Source organism: Crassostrea angulata, chromosome 8 (assembly GCF_025612915.1).
Source record: "Crassostrea angulata isolate pt1a10 chromosome 8, ASM2561291v2, whole genome shotgun sequence".
Classification (NCBI taxonomy): Eukaryota; Metazoa; Mollusca; class Bivalvia; order Ostreida; family Ostreidae; genus Magallana; species Magallana angulata.
The window spans coordinates 3,695,119-3,717,379 of NC_069118.1; the positions used below are offsets into that span (position 1 = coordinate 3,695,119).

A 22,261-nucleotide genomic window follows, 5' to 3' on the forward strand; every position below is an offset into this window, starting at 1 on the left:
CTTAAATTTAACCGTTGCAATTTGTTGACATTTGATTAAAGATTTTTGACATGTAAAACATGACGTCATAATCGTACTTGATTTCAAACGGCGAGGAGTTTCCCGAAAGTGACGGAGTTAGGGTAGTGACGGAGTTAGGGGGCTATGCGATAATGACTTGAAGAAAGTTGGTGACTTTGGGGCCTGATCAGACGTTTAGAAATTTGAGAAAAATGTACAATATAAGTAAGGTAAATATAAGATTATATGTTATATATTACAACAATTATTAACAACAATATCAACATTATGATGTATTATAAATGATCTTATTTCACAATAGTTAGGCATTAAAACAAAACCTGGGCGTTTTCTATGCTTTATTAAAAAGAAACATTAAGTGCATGATTAAAATAAAATGAATAATAATTCATGTAAAAAAGGTTAGGGACGGTCTTGTGCTCTATAGTTTCTTCTAATCAATTCATAGGGTGGAAATCTTTTCATGTTTTAAGGAAAGTGTGGGTAATGGTCTATTTATGTGACGTCATGAAACCATGTAAAATGAACAATGTTGTCAAACCTCTATCTCATTAAATTATTTGTATGATAAAATACTTTGGTAAAAAAGGCTGCAGAAATTAAACAAGTTGTTACAAAGTACATTTGCCAATATGCATTACAATCATGTAGAATAGTAGCATGTCAAACTTTTGTTTAAACATTTTAAAATAAATGAAGGAAAATATGTCATTATATTTTGAGTTAACATTTTTCTGTGGGAAGTTTAAATACTAGAGACTACGTTATTAAAGTACACATTTTAGATGTAAGATTTTACTTGTAAGTAATACAGTGCAAGATTCATTTAGTGTACAATAAATTGATTCGAATTCTAGAAGTAACGTCTTAATACGACGCCAAATAATAACATGCAGGATCGTAAAAGTCAACATCATCCTAAACGAAGCATCATTCTTGCACCAGACAGTGAATTGGCCCAGCCCTTGAAAAAATACCAATTGATCCCTTGTCCATGGTTGCTATTTCCGTATTCTCCATTTAGGTGAGACATGTGTCCATCATTGTACCACCAGGCGCCGCGCCACCTAGAGGCTTCATTTGTTGATACCGCGTCATTGTCATTGTCGTAAGTGGAGAACTGAGCGTTGTTGTTGCAGTACACATAAGGGCAGGAAATGCCATCACCTGGAAAAACAAATGTAACAAATATTTTTTATAAAATGAAAGTAATAAAATAAGGGTCAACATATTAGCATTATTGCAATAAACGGATTCGTTTCGGCATTTGTGCATGTTTACAAATGAAAAATAAAACATTTATTACAGTCGACATTTTTAAGTGTAATTTAAAACTACAAATGCTAGTTGGGAGCAGTTAATTTGAAAACCTGGGAAAATTCTGGTTCTGTAGGTACATGTTTTGTTAAACAATAAGATCTCATATTTTTATTTAATACATGTACAGACTATTTTCAAATGATATTAAAAATCAATTTGTTCAAGTTGATTTTTTTTTTAATTTATTACTACATATATAATAAATATAATAATTGATACCCTTTTTCCATATCACAACCTGTATAAGCCCTCGACTTATATCATCCCTCAGGCCTTCGGCCCTCGGGCTGATATTAGAGTCTCGGGCTGATTCTGGCTGTGATATGGAAAAGAGTATGTATTATTCCATAGTCTAAGAGAGTTTGTTAACATACTGAAAATAAATTTTAATGTCATTATTCTGGTGAATCAATTATATATGTTTACCGGCTGTCCCAGAATATCCAGACACGTGTATTCTATATTTGTCCGCCTCCCCCGCAATGTAGAAACTGCTGTACTCAGCAAAAGCAGAGTCCGTCCCTTCCTCTAATTCCACACGCAAGATAGTATAACCATTCTGAACGAGTCGGTGTATGTTGTCAAGTCCTGAAAGATTTTTAGCACAAAAAATTAAAGTTTTTGGGATTTTTATCTGAATTCAAATTTCTATTGCGTTAGTCGGCATTAGGTCAATATTATCTTATTCAATTTGAAAAAAAAAGAAATTTTTCCCACAACTAAATCTGGTACTGATGATTGTAAAATAATCCCTGTGCAAATTTACTTGTGTATGGAAGTTGACTGAAGTGAGTAGTATTCAAATCCAAAGTAAGATACAATTATTAGATTAAGTAATTTTCATGTTTATATCATAACGGGAATTCTATAGAAATTGGTTAAAGTACATGCGTTAGATAGATACCGTATGTTTATTTATGTTCATGGAGAAATGTGTTATTAAGTCCAGTGATGAGCCTGTCGACGCCGGGTCAGAAATCTAAATAAAACTCTACTACTGACCACGGTGCGTCAGATCATTAGTATGCACTTGATCGCATTTACTTATTAGGAGGAGAATGTTGTAGCGCAGTGTCCGTGCGTATAAAATTGGGGTGCGGGAAACACGGCTCTCCAGTAGTCATCTGGAAGCTGTATTTCTGCCTCCTCTTTTATACAGGTAAGATAAATTATAACGCTTGCGCGCATTCTCAAAAGTAAAGTTAATAGATTCAGAGGGTTCAACTAATATTTTATTTTCAGAGATTTTTGTAATAAATATTAATGTTGATAAATTTCATTGTAATTAATATTGATATTTATTGTTAAAATGTCATATTAAATTAATAAAAGAGTAGTCATCTGGAAGCTGTATTTCTGCCTCCTCTTTTATACAGACTGGGACACGGGCTACTCCCCATGTAGAGGAGGAGACATTCCGGAAACACCTTGGCTAGGGCACCCGCCAAGTGTGGGGATGTTGGAACAAAGATCTCGAGGATCTAAATAAATTAATTATCATAACAGTCCATATAACCCCAAGTCGACTTTTATAAAATAGACTGGAGGAATTATGATATAGAAATGGACGTTATGATATAGTGGTGGAATCCGGGTTTCCAACTTGTCCTAGCCACACCACGGAAAAGCCATCAACTACCCAACGAACAAGATCGGGCCACGAACGTAGAGCAACACCGCCTCCACAGCACTGTCTGATCATTCCCAGGACGCAAACGACGCCCGGGATCCTTTTCAAACACCCGGGACCGAAGCGATTCCCTGGACGTAATCAACGCCTACAGCAAATCAACGCGGACAAATACATCGCTCCGGATGCACCCCGAGTCCCAGACATTAAAAACGCACTGGAAAACCTCTCTCGCATCAGCTAGGAATATGTATCTATGGGAACTATGAACAGTACAAACACCAGGTAGAAACTGTTTTGTCTACCTTAATTTTAAAATGTCTTCAATTATCAAGTTAGAAAAATTTAAAGGAGATTGTACTCAAGATGTCAAAGCATGGTTACAAAGTTTTACGCAGTGGGCCAAATTTCATGATTTACCTGATTCCAAGAAAGTTAATGCGTTTCCGTTTTATTTAGAAAGTCATGCCAAAGTATGGTATGATTCCTTACCGTATGAACATAAAATTAACCCAACGTTACTAACATCTCTTTTTCAGGAAAGATTTGGAGAATTAGAGCATTTTTTGGATTTGTCAATATTACAATTAAAACAAGATAAAACAGAACCTGTTGAAGATTTTTTAACAAGACTTATTCAAAAAGGAACTATTAACAATATTCCAGACAATATTTTACTTTCGGTCGCAATGAATGGTTTAAGATCTGAGATAAGAACGTATGTTGTTACCCAAAATCCTAATTCAATTGAACGATTGAGGAAAATTGCTCTTTTAGCTGAAAAATTTCAACCAAGTCAGATTATAACGTTGGAAAATTACGAACATTTGTTAACAGAAATTCAAAGTTTGAAAGAGAAAATTAAGACGCAATCACAAATCAATGATCTAAAATGTTTTGAATCCCAAGAACAAAATCAATCTCAATATTTTGCATCGCAATACTGTGAAGAATTACCACCCGTAGAAAATCACAGGGTTAGATTTCAAGAAACACCTAATTATATGCCAAGACGTCACAATCGGTCAAAAATGGCTAGGTACGAACTGCCCAAGGTCAATGTAACACCTACTGCACAGCAGCAGCAGCTAACACAACACCCCCGCATGATCGCTCCGCAGTGTTATTTTTGTTTAGGCATGTGCATGGATAGGTCTAGATGTCCAGCTTTGAATGCCTTGTGTTATAATTGCAACAACGTTGGTCATTATTCAAGGGCATGCAAACAATCATGTTTTGTTCAACAAAAGAGATTTGCCCCTATCTCCAGAAAGTGCCTTTCAAAAACTCAAAATTTAAAAGCAAATCAACAATCTAATCGCAAACAAAATATAAATCAAAATAATTCAATAGAGTTGCAAGAGATGGAATCTCGTGATGCTTTAGTTTCTTTTAAAGAAAAATGTTCTATTCCAGTGTTTGTACAAACTGCTAGGTTAAACGCTCTTTTAGATACAGGATCAGCAATTTCAGCCATTAATTCAGAAACCTTGAACAAAATCAAAATTCATGAAGATAAACTTCAAAATTCAGAAATTTCGTTTATCACCGGTGCTGGGGGAACGGCACATACAGTGGATGGAAAAATTGAATTGGAATTGAAAATAGGAGGTCTTAAATTTAAGCAAATCTTTTATGTCATTCAAGACTTGTGCAAATCGTTAATTTTGGGAACTGATTTTATGGAAAAACAAAAAGCATGCATTGATTGGGGTACGAAAACATTGTATTTACAAGAGTTTTCTACTTATGTTAATATAATTAACGTAAGTAATGGTTTGGCCAGAGTCTCAAAAACAATTACCGTACAACCGAACGGATTTGCAAATATTCCAATAAAACTCTCGCGCACTCAGAAAAACCATACCGTGTTATTAGAACCGACTGGCAATATACAAAAGCAGCTCGCAATTGCAAAGTGTCTTGTAATTAATCGGCCGAAGCACGTGTTTATACAAGTAGCCAATGCATCCAATAAGAACGTATGCTTGACCGCGGGCACGATAATAGCTACAGTGAGTACGATCCGAACACAAGCTATTTATTCCATAGACGAAAATAACACAACTATAAAATCAAAATATAAACATGTACCGTTAGACTTAACATCAACTGTGTTATCAGATCAGCAAAAGCAAATATTTCAAGAATTTATCAATCAAAACAGTGATGTCTTTGCAAATGATTTATCAGAATTAGGTAAATGCAACAATTATTATCATTCCATTATAACAGAAACGGAAAAACCTATTCAATCGCAGCCCTATAGAACATCGCCAAAAGCAAAGTTGGAAATTGAAAAACAAGTTAAACAAATGTTGAAATACGATATAATTGAAGAAAGCATTTCTGCGTATGCTTCTCCGGTTGTCTTAGTTAAAAAGCCAAATAATGAATATAGATTTGCAATTGATTATAGAAAATTGAATGCGGTAACTCAACTTCAAACTTTTCCATCTATGCGTTTAGATGATGTATTTGATGCGGTAGGTCAAACCAAAGCTCAGATATTTTCAACTCTAGATTTGGCTTCGGGTTATTGGCAAATTGCCTTGGATGAACAAACAAAACATAAAACTGCTTTTATTACGCATGATAATTTATATCAGTTTAAACGAATGCCTTTTGGATTAGTTAATGCACCTGCGACTTTTCAAATGCTCATGAATATGATTCTAAAAGGTCTTACGTGGAAACATTGTTTGGTTTACATTGATGACATCATTGTATGGTCATATAATTTTGAAAATCATTTAAAACATCTTTCTTTAATTTTTCAAAGATTACGAGACGCAAATTTGACATTAAAACCACTCAAATGTTCATTTGCAAAATCAGAAGTAAATTATTTGGGACATATTATAGCAAAAGACGGAATAAAAGTAAATCCATCCAAAATTGACGCGGTAAAATCTTATCCTTTACCCAAAAATCAGCATGATGTTCGCAGTTTTCTGGGTCTTGCAAATTATTATCGGAAATTTGTCAAAGGTTATTCCAAAATTGCGATGCCTTTAAATAGATTATTGACAAAGAACACGCTGTTTAAATGGACACAAGATTGTCAAACTGCTTTTGATTCATTAAAACAAGCGTTAACGAATACTCCCATCTTGGCGTATCCAGATTTTCAAAAACAATTTATTGTATCGTGCGATGCATCTGGAATGGCAATAGGTTATGTTCTGTCACAAATTGGGGATGATAATAAGGAACATGTAATCGCATATGGGGGAAGAGCGCTTAGCAATACAGAAAAATCATATTCTGTTACGGAACAGGAAATGCTAGCATTAATATCAGCTATTGATCATTTTCGCGTTTATTTAATTAACAATAAATTCATTGTTAATACCGACCACAAGGCGCTTACCTGGTTAAAAACGATAAAACATACAAATGCAAGATTAATTAGATGGGCTTTAAAATTGCAAGAATATACATTTGATATTAAACATCGACCAGGAATAAAACATCAAAATTGTGATGCTCTTTCAAGAAGGCCATACCCAGATCAAGACATGTCTCAAAACACAAACGAGTTCTCCCAAGATGATGATTTGTTACCGTCAGAAAAAACAGAAATAACATTAATCTATGTAAATGAAAATTATGAAGAAATTTTAAAAATGGCTGAGAAGAAAACAGAATGTCAAAACACAACAATAAATGTACTATCGGATCAAACTCAAATTAAAAATGAACAACAAAATTGTCCATATTTTAAGCATATTTATGAGTATATACAACAGGGACTTCTTCCATCCGATAAAAATCGTGCAAAAGCAATTCCGTATGAAGCAAATCAGTATGAAATTATAAATGATGTATTGTTTCATATATTCCAACCAAGAACTAAAAATAAGGCAAAAACGGAAGTAATTTTAAAACAATTGGCTGTTCCGGAAAAACTAAGAAATGATGTGATAAGGTCATATCATGATTCGATTGCAGGCGGTTGTCATTTAGGCGTTCAAAGGACATATGTGGCGATAAAACAAAAATACTTTTGGCCTAAAATGTATCAAAATATCTACGATTATGTAACGTCATGTGACATCTGTCAAAGGGTCAAACGAGATACGTCAGCTCGAAATGCACCATTGCATCCCTTGCCAGTCCAAGGTACCTTTGATAGATGGCATATGGACATTTTGGCAGGGTTACCAAAAACAAAACAAGGCTTTCAATACATTCTATTGGTTACAGATTCCTTGTCGCATTGGTCAGAAGCTTTGCCAATGAAAACTCAGGAGGCTACTGAAGTTGCTAATCTATTATACAAAGAAATTTTTACTAGGTATGGGGCTCCTAGGACTTTAGTCAGTGATAGGGGACAAAATTTTATGTCAAAAATAGTGCAGGTCTTGTGTAAAATTTTTCAAGTTACACGACATGTCACAAGTTCCTATCACCCACAAAGTAATGTAGCTTGTGAAAGAATTAATTCCACGCTTGCGCAATCTTTACGGGCTTATTGTCAAAAAGAACAAACACAATGGGATGAAATTTTGCCCAGTATTTTGATGGCATTTAGAATGAGTCCCTCAACGCAATCAACGGGGTTTTCGCCATACTATATGGTATTTGGAAAAGAAATGTCCTTACCGTTGGATATTGCGTTATTACCAACTGAAGAGTTGAGGAAAGCACCAAAACAATATGTAGAAGAGTTGGTACACAAAGTCAAAATTATTCAGGAAATCGCGAAGCAAAACGTTCAAAAAGTACAAAAGGTTACAAAGCAAAGATATGACAGAAAAACAAAGGTACCTCAGTTTCAAATACGAGATCTGGTTTTACTTAAAATCATGAAGCGTACCCCAGGAAAGAAACATAAACTTGAACCTAAATGGGAAGGGCCTTATTACATAACTAAGGTAAACCCGAATCATTCATTTAGGTTGAGAAAATGTGACAATCACATAGAATTGAAATCATCGGTTCATGCAAATCGCTTAAAGTTTTATAAGGATCCGCGAGATTTCAGACCACCACCTGTTCATGCAAACGATGGTGAAGTACAAAACAAGATTCAAAATGATGTAACTCGAGATGAGGTAAATAAGCAAAACTGTCAGAGTAATGTGAATGACAGAGCTAATCAAGATAAAAATAAAAACAAGCCAAATGGACAATGGCATGAAGTTGAAAAGTTGTTGAAATCGAAATACATGAATAATAAAAGACATTATTTAGTGAAATGGGCTGATGGATCAAAACCCACGTGGGAACCATCAAATAATGTATCACAGTTTTTAAAACAATTATACCATTCGTCAGTAAAGCGAAGAAAAAGAAAACGGTATTGAAAAACGTATAATGACAAAATTGTCAGGCGATAATAAGAAAAGAACAATGTGTTAAAATTGATACAATAAAATCGAATACAAAAATGTATAGGATATATAAAGGTCATAAAAAAGGAATATGATCAAGTGCATAAAAAAGGGATATCGTTTATTTAGGCTGATTTCAATAAATTTGTGCTCATTCATTTTCATTCTTCATCATTTGTTTCTTCTATCAGGGCCCGCTTTCTTATCGTTCTATTTTCATTTTATTACATATTATTGAGCACTTTTTGATTGATTTGTCTTCCTTATTTCTGCGAGAGTAATACCTTTTGTAATGCAATATGAGCATCAACTCATTTATGGTGTAAAGTTTCAGGGCAGATTATTGTAAAGTAATTGAGTCCATTCTGAACACACCCCATCAACTAGGGATATAATACGTAGTTTGATGAATGAAATAATTATTGAGTGTTTAAATGCATGTAATTATTTACTTTTATAGGAAATATAAAGGAGAACTAATAGAGAACAAATGCTATTACATGTACAATGTATAATTACAAAATAACATTGATTTTTGAAAAGTGATGTGTTTACCAAATTTTCATATATATTTAATACTAACGAGGAGATTACTAACACAGAAGCATGTGTTGTTTATCACTTCAGTTCAGTTATCATTTAATCTTCCTTCCTGTTTATTATATGGCACGTGCAACCACCGACTCTTATAGATAACATCAATTCTGAGGTCAGTTCGTCCTAGACTAATGGTTCATTAGCAAAACTGCTTTCATAAACAAGCTAGCATCAGCGTCTGTACAAATACCTTGGTTAATTAGCATCACTGATAACTTAAGATAATAGATTAAAACAAATAATAAAATGTTCATATTGTCTATACTTTGTGTTAACTTTAACCATTCTTTCACATTACAATTTCAAATGAGATAAGCTTCTATATAACTTGAACCACTTTTATAAAAATTGTTGTATTTGGACGTGTTCAATGAATTGGTTGAAATGATTTATAACATTTGGCTTACCATTTTGGTCAAATTTACAGATTAATTCAAATGAAAAATAACAACATACTAAAACTTTCATTAAATTAATTTCTTTTTAACAATAATTTTTTTTTTTTATAATTCTAACAGGTTTTGTTTTGAATTTGTTTAAATTTTTTGAATCAGTGCAATATACGTGTGCTTTGATTTTGGATATATCATCCTGAATTAGTTATCATTATTTATGTAACACACAAATCAATGGTTTATAATATGTTATATTTATATCATCAATGTTTACAAATCACATTTATAACTGTTGGTGCACAGATTGTTTTGGTAAAATTAAAACCATATTTATTTTTGTCTATAGTCTCTTGTGCTTAATAATGAAAAGCATACTGAGCTTCATGTACATTTTTCGATGATATTATTATTTTGCCAATATGGTTACTTGCTGACAAACAAATAGTAAAACTATAGTAAAATTAATAATTTTTGTCAAAAAAATATTTATTTTGACAAGGTGCTCTTTTCTACGCATATAATATACAAGCGTTGGACTTTCTTTTTAAACCTTGAATCATTATGTGCTTACGACAAATAAAAAAAAATTGTATGTGGTCAAATAATTATTATCAGTTTTACTTTATCATGTATTACTTAACACTAAACTAGAGATTGTCAATACATTACAATAGTGTGGTCCTTATGATATAAGTATTTTATTGTGTGTTGTAATCCTTTATTATTATTTGTGTATGTGTTACGATTTTATAGATATGTTTTTGCAAGATTTTAATTCTCTTTTTCTCGTTGTAGATATGTATGTACGAGCCACCTGAATCACATCAAAGATCCGAATAAATTCAAAATTATATTGAATGTTCTTAATCTTGAGGACAAGATTTTTTGTTAGTAGGGGGAATTTATCATAACGGGAATTCTATAGAAATTGGTTAAAGTACATGCGTTAGATAGATACCGTATGTTTATTTATGTTCATGGAGAAATGTGTTATTAAGTCCAGTGATGAGCCTGTCGACGCCGGGTCAGAAATCTAAATAAAACTCTACTACTGACCACGGTGCGTCAGATCATTAGTATGCACTTGATCGCATTTACTTATTAGGAGGAGAATGTTGTAGCGCAGTGTCCGTGCGTATAAAATTGGGGTGCGGGAAACACGGCTCTCCAGTAGTCATCTGGAAGCTGTATTTCTGCCTCCTCTTTTATACAGGTAAGATAAATTATAACGCTTGCGCGCATTCTCAAAAGTAAAGTTAATAGATTCAGAGGGTTCAACTAATATTTTATTTTCAGAGATTTTTGTAATAAATATTAATGTTGATAAATTTCATTGTAATTAATATTGATATTTATTGTTAAAATGTCATATTAAATTAATAAAAGAGTAGTCATCTGGAAGCTGTATTTCTGCCTCCTCTTTTATACAGACTGGGACACGGGCTACTCCCCATGTAGAGGAGGAGACATTCCGGAAACACCTTGGCTAGGGCACCCGCCAAGTGTGGGGATGTTGGAACAAAGATCTCGAGGATCTAAATAAATTAATTATCATAACAGTCCATATAACCCCAAGTCGACTTTTATAAAATAGACTGGAGGAATTATGATATAGAAATGGACGTTATGATATTTACATTTTCTTTTAGGGCAGGCAATTTGAAAATTGAAGAATCGTTTATAATTTTATATGCTTAAAACAGAATGGAAACAAGCCTTCTTAGGAATTTAAAAGAGACAATTTTGGTTTTTTAAAATAAATTTTGATTGCACATTTGTCTTTAGTTATGCTCAGAAAGTGAAAATGTCCAGTCTGCTTTAAAAGCGGATAACTATGATTCTCTATATATGAAACATGGTACGTACATGTAATATCATTTTTAGGAGCCGTTTAGTGTTATTTTCTTTTTCACTGTCCAGTTATAAACGTCTTCATTGTTTAAAGATCAAGATATGATAGACATCTTACATGTATAACGCTTATGTACTTAGAAGTATCCTTTTATGCTTATGCAGCAACCGTATGGTTGACAGAAGCTAAACTATTACAAAAACGGAACTGCTTTAGTAACAAAAAAATCTTGGAAATTGCTGAATACATTAATAGCGATATCCAAGCTCATTATATGCATAACTCCTAAAAACTAACTTCCTACTCTATCTAACCGTATACTAGATTGAGTGATATCATACAATAGCTCATTGTGTATGAGCAGGCCGTTGCAGTTACAAGATTCTATCTTTCAAAAGATAATGATTCAATGCTTTAATGATTTAGCACTTACAGTTCACATAATTATGCAGCTTTTGTATGTATGTATTCATGACTTTATTGTAATGTTCATACTTTATGTCCTTAGAATTGCATTGAAAAGCTTATCATAAGATTTGATTTAAACTCATCTGAAACATTTTCTTTTCATCAAATAAAATTGTTTCAGCAAATAAAGACAAGACATGCTATATTCCTCAGGACGTACCGATCCAGAACTCAGAGTCAATGCTACCAAATCCATTCTTGTACTCATTCCATCCCCTGTAGAAATTAACAGAGCCATCCATCCTCCTTTGAATCATCTAGAGAAAACATTTAAATAGATTTCAATTGGTCATAATTAACAAAACATGGAGACTGAAGTGTATCTTGATCAGGATGTCATCGAACTTTAATGTGGTCATTTGGTGAGAATCGTAAATGTATTAATCAATTTTGTTTAATCAATTATTTCGTTTTCACAATTTTTAATAGAAGCTAGACACGACACATCTTGTTGCATAAAGTTTCACCTTCTATTGGAATATTCTATTCGAATGCCCCAGTATTGAATTAAGATGGAATGACACACTACAGTACTTCTTAGATAGCTCGTTATAGAATCTTTTTCGAATTACATGCATCATTTCACAAGAAAAGGTCAGTATCGATTACTATCTTTTCTATTTTTTTTAATATATATTTTAACGGAAGCCGAAAAACTTGATTTGACTGCTTTAAATTGATATTTCTAAGCAAAAATTTAGTATCAATTGACGCACTATACAATTATCTACAAATACATGCCAACTAAGGCCTAATAAACCTTATAATTTTTTTTTTGAATTTAAAAATCTTTAAAAAATATTTAATTGTATATTTCTTAAATCCATGGATAAAATCTACTAACTGTCACTTGTAAGTATAAATAAATAATTGCCGTACAATCATATTTTAGTTAGAAATTGAAAAGAAATACCGAAATTCAAGTAAAATTAGAAGAGCTTAAATTCGAACTGATCCTGATTGTTTTTAAAGTAGCTCACTACACCTCAACTTTTACTTTTTTAAGAGATAACGTCAGAAAATGGTGATTTAAATGTTTTGTTAAATTGTTTTGGTTGTTTATCGTCATAGCTCAGTGGTTTAGGTATCGGGCAAAAAATATGTTCGAATCCGCATGTGGCTTTTATTTGTTTTCACTGAATAAATTTTTTAAAATATAATTTTTCATCTAAAATTGTATTTATCCATAATTGATAATTTTCAAAATAGACGATTACTGCATATAGCATTATTTCTCACTCATGAAATAATTAACCTCTATCCGCTCGAAATTGAACCACCTGAGCCCTTCATCTTTGTACAGTAAAGCATCACATAACAAATAAGTATGTTGCACTCTGCCACTTTTGTGACTTTATTGTTTAACCAAATTTGGTTTGAAATAATCAGGAAAATGACAATAGATGATTATACAACAATAATTAATAAGTTCATAAAATTAATTATAAAATTATGAATATTTCATTCTTTATGCCATAATATTTTACATTTAAAATATTCCATAAATTCCTTTACCGATGTAATCAATGATGTGATTGATAAGATAATTTATGCAAAACATAATCCTTGTGGTCTGAAAGCGCCATGCTTAATAAAGAAAAAAGAAAATACACAAGAATGTTTCGTTTTTTATAAACATGTTCATGAAAAAGGAAGGTGGAGGGGTGGAGGTGGTTTATAGATCGCTTTGAACATTTTGAATGCTTAGCCCACGCTTTTAAAATGACGCTCCCACGATTTTACCGCGGAATAAATTCATCGGTTACCTCCGGCGACGTTGATTTTGTGTCCATATATGAAGATGCTGTATAACTTTGACAATACCGCAAGAAAGATAACTCTCGCGAACTTTACAGAAATTATCAATATGCATTAAATATTTTAAGAAATCAAAAAAATCATATTTTTGCGTATTTGACATATACTTTTTATCCTTCGTGTTATTTACCATTATTATGCATCATGTCAGTGTTTCGCTATATATTCAATACTCATCTATTTTCGCAAAGTATACAAAGGGTTTATTCAGCGAAAGCATACTATGCCGAAAATGAGCATGGCAAATGTTTACAACGGAAACTTTATAAGCGCCGATAGCGGGTTTCGAACTCTTGACCCTAAAATCATTTCGTCTTGCAGCCCAACACGTTACCGTTTAGCTACATATGCTGATGGTGTATCTGACGGTATATATATATATATATATATATATATATATATATATATATATATATATATATATATATATATATATATAATAAAAAAATTTAAAACACTGTTTCAAAATATTTCGACCGTGTTTATTGTCTATAGCAACACAACGTAGAACATATACTATGACGTCACAATATGAAAACAGTCAGGCAAGTGACGTCATACAACAATATTGCGCCAAAAAGATATGAAATATAGGTGAGAGTCTATAGAAAGCACATTGATAGGCGTAATTAGTACATAAACAAGTAATTTATGAAAAATGTATAGATAACGGGACATAAAATAAAGGAAATGTCTATACAAACTAGTGATAATGTAGTCTAAAGACAATAATGTTTCATACCAGGGAGATATATTGGTGAAAATACTAGACTGATATATGATCTTATGCAATATACAGAGGAAAATGACATCCCTGGTGTATTGTTAATGATTGATTTTGAAAAAGCCTTTGATACTGTTTCCTGGAAATTTATTCACAAATGTTTAGATTTTTTAAACTTTGGAGTATCCATTCAATCTTGGATATCTACTTTTTAATGTAATATAGAATCATCGGTCACACAAGCTGGATATCTTTCAAAATTTTTCAAACCTAGCAGAGGATGTCGCCAAGGCGACCCAATCTCTCCCTATTTATTCCTACTGTGTGCAGAAATTTTGGCCTATAGGATAAAAAGTAATAAGAATATACAAGGAATAGTAATAGATGATACTGAATATCTTATATCTCAATATGCTGATGACACTGTACTAATTTTAAATGGCTCAGAAAAATCCCTCAAAACAACTATTGATGAATTGAATAATTTTAATACAATCTCTGGACTCAAGATAAATTTATCAAAAACACAATTAGTCTGGATAGGCAGCAAAAAATATTCTACTGAAAAATTATGTCATGAAATGAATTTTCATTGGACAACACAATTTAAATTACTAGGCATCCAATTTGACGTAGATCTAGAAAATATTCCAAAACTCAATTATGATAAAAAGTTAGTTAAAATTAAAGAAATCATCAATCAGTGGAACAAAAGACATACAACTCCTATTGGTAGGATTACTTTGATCAAATCTCTTATCATATCACAAATGAATCATTTGTTTATTTCACTTCCAACACCATCAAGTAAATTTATTAAAGACTTTATTTATTTATTACACAACCCATATGGTACAATAAGAACATTACAATGGGGGGGGGGGGGGGGGAATCAATTTTCTTTATTGATTGGTTCAATAAGAATATTGTTTATATCAATGATTTGCTGGATGAAAATGGGTCCTTTTTAAGTTTACAAGACCTTCATAGTAAGTTTGATGTCAAGTCAAACTTCCTTACTTATCTTGGTTTACAGAAATCTATTTTAACTAGTTTACATTATCATGGAATCTCAAAAGAAGATGATAACCCAAGGCCTTTTATACCTTTCCACATTAAATTATTTTACTCACCTCGAAAAGGATCTAAGATCATGTATAATATTCTAAACATGGAAAATGTCACATCTTTCAATAAATCAAAATGGGGATTATTTTTTATGTTGTCAGACTTACAGTGGAAAACCATATACCAGTTACCTTTTGTCAACATTAAAAGTACCAAATTACAATGGCTGCAATTTAGAATTAATCACCACATTCTAACAACTAATAAATATCTATTTAAAATAGGAAAGGAATGTAGTAAGTTGTGTAACTTTTGTAAACAACATGATGAGACAATTTTTCATGTACTATGGGAGTGTCCTAATGTTCAAGAACTCTTTCAGCAATTTTTTGAATTCTGTCAATCAAAGAGAATTACAATCCAAAGAGATCCTTTAATTTTTATATTCGGGCTACACTCTGACCCTATCTCTACAGACATTTATTCTATCTTTGGTTATGAAATCCTATATCTATAGGAAAAGATGTCTTAATGAAGCACTAACAATTCATGAATTACTTATAGATATTAAAACACATATATCAACTCTAAGATATATAGCTACCCTAAATTGCAGATTAGATGATTTTTATAAAAGATGGGAAACTTGGCTTTTTCTTCTTAATAGACTTCACTGAACAATTATAGCAGACTCTGACTGTATAGAGATGATATAAAACTATAAATCAATTACTTAATCATGTTCAACAACCAATTCTCTCTCTCTCTCTCTCTCTCTCTCTTCCAAGGAAAAATTTTGTTTTGAAGTAAATATTCTCAAAGCTGTTATCACTTTATTGTATACAAATGCATTTGATTGTTCAACTTCAAATAAAAGAAAAATAGAAAAAAAAAATAAAAAAAAAAAAAAATAATGTTCCCTTTTGTTTATACCAAAAGGCATATAAGTATTTGATTTTTTCTTCCACAAATTTTCTCTGAATTTTCTGTAAGTTTCATCTTTGTACAATTTTTCAATACCTATTACAGAATAATCCTCAACTGTGTGTTCGTCAGTATAAAAATGCATTGCTACAGGGTCGTTAGTTTCTCTCCTGATCAGTGACAAATTTAAAACATGTCTTTGATATAAAGTCACCCCCCGTTTCCCCAACATATACAATTTTGTTACACTTTTTACAAAACATCCCATAAACAACATTACTTGACTTGCAATCGATATGATTTTTAACTTGATACGTTTTGCCCTTAGAATCTTGAAATTGGCCAGAACAAATAATATATTTACACAAAACACATTTTTTTGCACAACACGGCTCGCATAGGTTTTTTTTTTTTTAAAAAGAGGTTATTATGTTTCTTATGGACCATATGTCTTTCAAGTTTTTGTCTCTCCTGAATGTCACTATAGGTGTGTTATGAAACGCAAGTTTAAGGCGGTCGGAATTTTCGAGAATTTTTTGACGCTTCTTTAATATTTGATGAATATTTGGTAGTCCTCTGGAATAGTTTAACACAAACGGAACACGGTTACACTTTTTGTTATTTTTTCTGTAGTTCAATAAATCCGAGCGGTTGAGTTTATCTTCCTTCGCCAGCTGATCCTCGACCTCCATGTTGGAATATCCACATTTGCGTAAATTAGTTTTAATTTTCTCCCGTTGTTTGAAATATCCCTCATCTGTTGTGCAGATTCGGCGCTCACGGATACCCAGTCCAAAATGGTCCAAATGGATATTCCAACAAGGAGGTCGAGGATCAGTTATTTAATCAACAAGTTATTGTGCAATAAAAAATCAACAAAGGTTTATGTTCTTTTCAAGAAATGACAGACATTTCATCTTACCGAGAAAACTCGAAAAGTTTAGCAGACGAAATCTCATTAATTTTTCTTGTAATTGCTCGATGTCAATTGTATAATATATATATATATATATATATATATATATATATATATATATATATATATATATATATATATATATATATATATATATACAAAGTCTCTCTTTCAATGAATAATAAAAAACTGTTAAAACACTGTTTCAAAACAATTAACTTGATACGAAGTTTTGTTCTTGTAATTAAGTTATCTTTCTGCTTGTAAAACAACAAGATAAAATGTCTGTTTAAATGTGATTTGCTAAGCCATGCGCCAGATAACAGGTATGTAAGCCTCATAGTTTATTCAATAATTCATTGTAAAGCTAATTACGTTGGTCCCATTCACTGCGTAAACTGATGTATTATTGTTCCTGAACTACTAGTATGTGGCGGTACATGAACTACTGACGGTTCAATCCCCGAACAGCTACTCGCAAAACTAAACACCTAATTATTTTAGGCAATTATTGGGTGCTCTTAAGGGAAACAACTTAATTTCCTCCCATCTGTCTCTTTTTAAAAAATTCAAACACATGCAGTACTGTTCAAAAACACGTAATATATATATTGCTATAATTTAGCTTTTTTATGTAGGGATGGCTCAAGTATACCAATTAATTTATCGTTTATAATCAACATGAATATTTAGTCTATTTAATATACATGTACATTGTATAATAAATTTAGCAAGTGGTGAAATAGCTAAGTTTAAGAAATCATGTCATATAGTATTCCTTTTAACTTGTTACAATAAAATAAATCCAACATATGATAAAAGAAATATCAAATAATCAACTCTTGTACTAACCAGGAGAACATAAATAAACTTTTAAACACAATTTTTACCTTACAAAGTGAAAAAGGAAAAAAAATGGTTTCCAAGAAAAGGAAATACAATGTGATCTGAGAAGGTGGTGTATAGTCTTGTTTTCAGTTGAATGAGGATTGAAACGTATGTGTAAACTGTTATCAATATGCTAAAGATGCAGGACAAACCAAACCATTTTTATGATCGATATCTTTTTGTAACAAGATTTCACAAATTGGTTTTTAATTATTTATATCAGTTTTGGTATTTTTTTGCAAAGCTACATAATTGGATTTTTTCATCTTCTTTTTAAAGCTGCGAATAGAATATTTTAGAGCTTTAAAATTGGCATAAGTTAATGTCGTTTTATCTTCTGTAAAATAATGTCCAAGCTTGTTCCCTCTTTTATAAAATTAAAATGCATTCGTTCGAGTACAAAATTAAAACTACTCGTAACATCCATCAATTAAGTAAACAATTTCACTTTAGGTCACAACATAAATCAATAAATCCACAGTGTTTTACGATCACATGTCTTTGATGACATCTAATGTAAGTTCGATTTACCAATATCATTTAAAAATGACAAATAGATCATACCGTTGAAATAAAGAAACACAAAAACAATTCTAATAACGCATCAAACAAATCACCCTTTGTAATCTATCTTTCAAAAAGTTTGATCAGTGGAACTTTTTATCACAAGCACTTAAGCATCAAGCATATGCAAATATATTAAGAGCAACATTTTTTGAATACATCTTTAATATGCATAGTATAGATTATTACCGACATTATGTTTGTGTAATGTAATTTCTAAACAAGAATAAAAAAAAATGAAATGATTTAGAGTGTAATGGAATATGATTAGAAGTCAATGCTCAGTGATTTGTTTTAAGGTTGTTTATAAAATCAAGGGTAAAGTTATTAAGCGTGCATTTATATATTTAAAAAACCCACATACGTTATTTAAGAACAATACAATATTTCTAAATTTGTTTATGGAAAAGAAGTTAAGTTTTTCCTAATAAGCGAAATATTAAAGGGGCATGGTCACGATTTTGGTCAAAAACTATTTGTCCGATTTTAATGTATACGATGCTTCAGGAAAGCATTTTCAATTGGCAACCAAAATTTGAGTGCCATTTGTTGAGTCATAAGCGAGTTACAGAGTTTACAATTCTTTGCTATGTAAAGAAAGCTTTTGTTTACATTTTGAATGTTGAAGTGAAAATTCCCGTTTTAGACCTACAATGAATGTGTTAATCGTTAGGAACTGTTTATTTCTGCTTAAGGGGGCTGGGGGGTGGCTGCCAGTTTAGACAATATTGATCTCCTTTAAAAGAAGAGCTCCATATAAAGATAATGGAAAATGATAAAATCTTATAATAAAAATGAAATTTTTCTTAATCAAATAGAAGTTGATAGCTTCAGAAATCGCATATAAAATTTTCAAATAAATCTGATGGTTTTATATCATATTATATTTTGACCCCCAGCCTCCTTAAAATGAATAAGAAAATAGACAAATCAGCTTAAAAAAGATTTTTTACTGGTATATTGAACCTATGTAAACAAAAACAGGGCACGAGCCTTGTTTACATTACAAAGAATTTAGATCACTGTATCTTGCTTAAAACTCATCGACTTGCACTTAAATTTCATTTGATCATTAGGAATGCATTTCTAAAGCATTCTAAATAATAAAAACAGAAAAACAAAATCTGACCAAACTCGTGACCATGCCCCTTTCAACTTGATGGTAGTTTAAAAATTACTAAGAAAATAAGATGCAAGTGAGTACGAATGCATTTACATTAATTCGTTGTTAAGAACAATAAATCTTTGGTGTCCAACATCCTCAGTTTGTTGTGCTTATTTGTCACTTTTTATTTCTTTGAATAAATGTGTAAAGAAAATTACACTGTGGAAAAACCATGGATCATCCATGTCAATTCTCTGTTTTTGAATGATAACATAAACTCAATATATTTGACTCCTGTATATTTCTTTGATTTTGTGTAATTGAAAGATAATCCTTATTATGAACCTTCTGATTTTATAATTTATTGTAACTTACCGTCCACACGTGTCCACCTGTATTGATGCAGTTGGTAAGAATCACGTGACTGTCAATTTTTACAGTCTTTGGCAAAATTCCTCCGCTAGGGGGCATGACGGCGTCACAGTCACAATCTCAAAATTGTTGCAAAACTAAAAAAATAAATAAATAAAAGACTTATTGATCACAAAGCATTAACATTTCAGAACTTAACTCACATTCATATACATGCAAGCCTATACCATTATTGATATGATTATGAGTGACATATGTTTTTTTTGTAAAATACTGACCTATTGCACATTGACATTTAGCTGTTCGTCTGTTGAAAAAAGAGTCGTCATCACAAGCATGCACCTGTTAAAACATTACTTAGCTGTGTTAATAGTAGACAAAATTTAGAAGAAGTTATCTAATTTTAAAACGAACTAATACATATTTGTGTGTTTATGAAATCTTAATGACACTTTTTATTAATAATGCATTATTTTATAATCAACTTCGGCCGATCACAGTTGTGTCCATATGAGGCATCCTGAAAATTTCACTATTTGCGCAAGCACTGCTCCTTGCACTGCTTTATTAGTCCCCTGCCAGTTTCACCGGAGGGGACTATAGCTTTCCTCTGCGTCCGTCAGTCTGTCTGTCTGTCCGTCCGATTGTCTGTCCTACTTCAGTTTTCCACATTTTTTTTTCTTTATGCGTTTTAGGAATAATATGAAATTTGCCGAACAGCTTCGAAATGTCAAACTTCAAGTCAAGTTTACACTTTTGTAGCGTCTGGTTGACATATTTTCAAGAAAATTAATTTCTTATATTCCAAATGGGTGTGTATTGAATAAACGAGGAAAGTATGTAGTCAGAAATAATATCGTGCATTACCTGTACCATTCCTTTTATTGTTTCTAACAAACAAATATGTTCTCTTAAATAGTGTCAAGCATTGTGTTGTAAATTTAATCAACAGGGTGTTTTGTATTATTACAATCGGGTTTGTTATCGGGTTGGCCTGTTGATTCGGGGTACAGAAGACAGTAAGAAATGATATTCTGCATAACAGGGCATTGTACTAAATGGACTTGGCGAAATTACAGGAGATAAAATAAAGAGTATTATTTTACTCATTTTTTATTCAATTTCTATATCAACTATGCAGTTTGAATTTCCTCTGTTCTTTTATCTTTGATTCATAACATCTCGTTTATAAATAGTTTTGAAATAGATGTATGCTTTGAAGCTTTCATAGAATAATACAAACCGGTAGGGGACGTGTATTGCTTATGCAATACTCTCAGAATGCTTGTTTACTATGCAACGACAACCTCATTTGAATCATTTTATTACACGCGTAGATAACTTAAAACGTTACTTTTATCCGTTTGCCTTGAAAATAAATTTTTTTTTACTGTTACATATATAATGATTTAAATCATATTTTTCTTCACATGTGCGTAAGACTTTTATCGCAAGTTTAATTTGCCTATTAAAAGTTAAGCTTATTCACGCCTTGCTATTTCAAAATTCAACCAAAAGGTGTTATATATAGTTATTTTAAGGAAGCGTATTGCCTACGTATTACATCAACACAGCTGACCAGTGATATCACATGCCGATCATTTATTTGTTTATAATTCAATTGTCTATAATATATTAGGTAAACATTTGAAATTCCAGTAAAAACATTGCATTGTCATTCTTATTTATAACTAATCTTTGCTTTTTTAATCAGTGATCCTTTTCATCAAACCTTTTGCTAATGATATGCCAAGGTGATCTAAATGTACTTTCTTATTTCATGCTTTTCATTAAAGTGGACTTTAAACTGTTTCATTTGATTAGAATTGAACAATGGTACACGCCATCCGGGGATGCACTAAAATAATATATTTACTATTTCACCCCCCCCCCCCAAAAAAAAATTTTAGCCAAAAAATAAATAAAGATAATGTTAATTAAGTTTGTAATGAAATCTTACAATTTCATGACGAGAACAAGTTTCCTGTCCAGTAATCAAAGCTGTGGTGATGCTTCTATTTAGACGACAAACTTGTTTTGTAGGAAAAGAACACAATTCCACGGCATTACAGTCTACGTTTTTGTAGCACTCTGCAGCACAATATCGTAGAGATACATCGTCAGGTCCAGTTTCTGATATCAACAGGGAGACATCATAATTAGACACGTTTCCTCTATATACAAACTCTCCACTTTGACTGCTGGCAATGATAATTTTGATTACTGTTGAAAATACAAAGAAAAATAGAGACCGATTCAT

General features: G+C 31.8%; 1 protein-coding gene across 1 annotated transcript; it reads right to left on the reverse strand.

The window, feature by feature from the left end:
- Positions 1–350: 350 nt before the first annotated feature.
- LOC128159656 (microfibril-associated glycoprotein 4-like) lies at positions 351–22,261 on the reverse strand. Its single transcript, XM_052822828.1, has 6 exons — positions 21,962–22,261; positions 20,280–20,343; positions 20,005–20,120; positions 11,783–11,879; positions 1,768–1,929; positions 351–1,188 (listed from the first exon to the last, which is right to left on the reverse strand). Exons 1-6 carry the CDS (start codon positions 22,259–22,261, stop codon positions 935–937), a joined length of 993 nt encoding a protein of 330 aa, XP_052678788.1. The 3' UTR covers positions 351–934.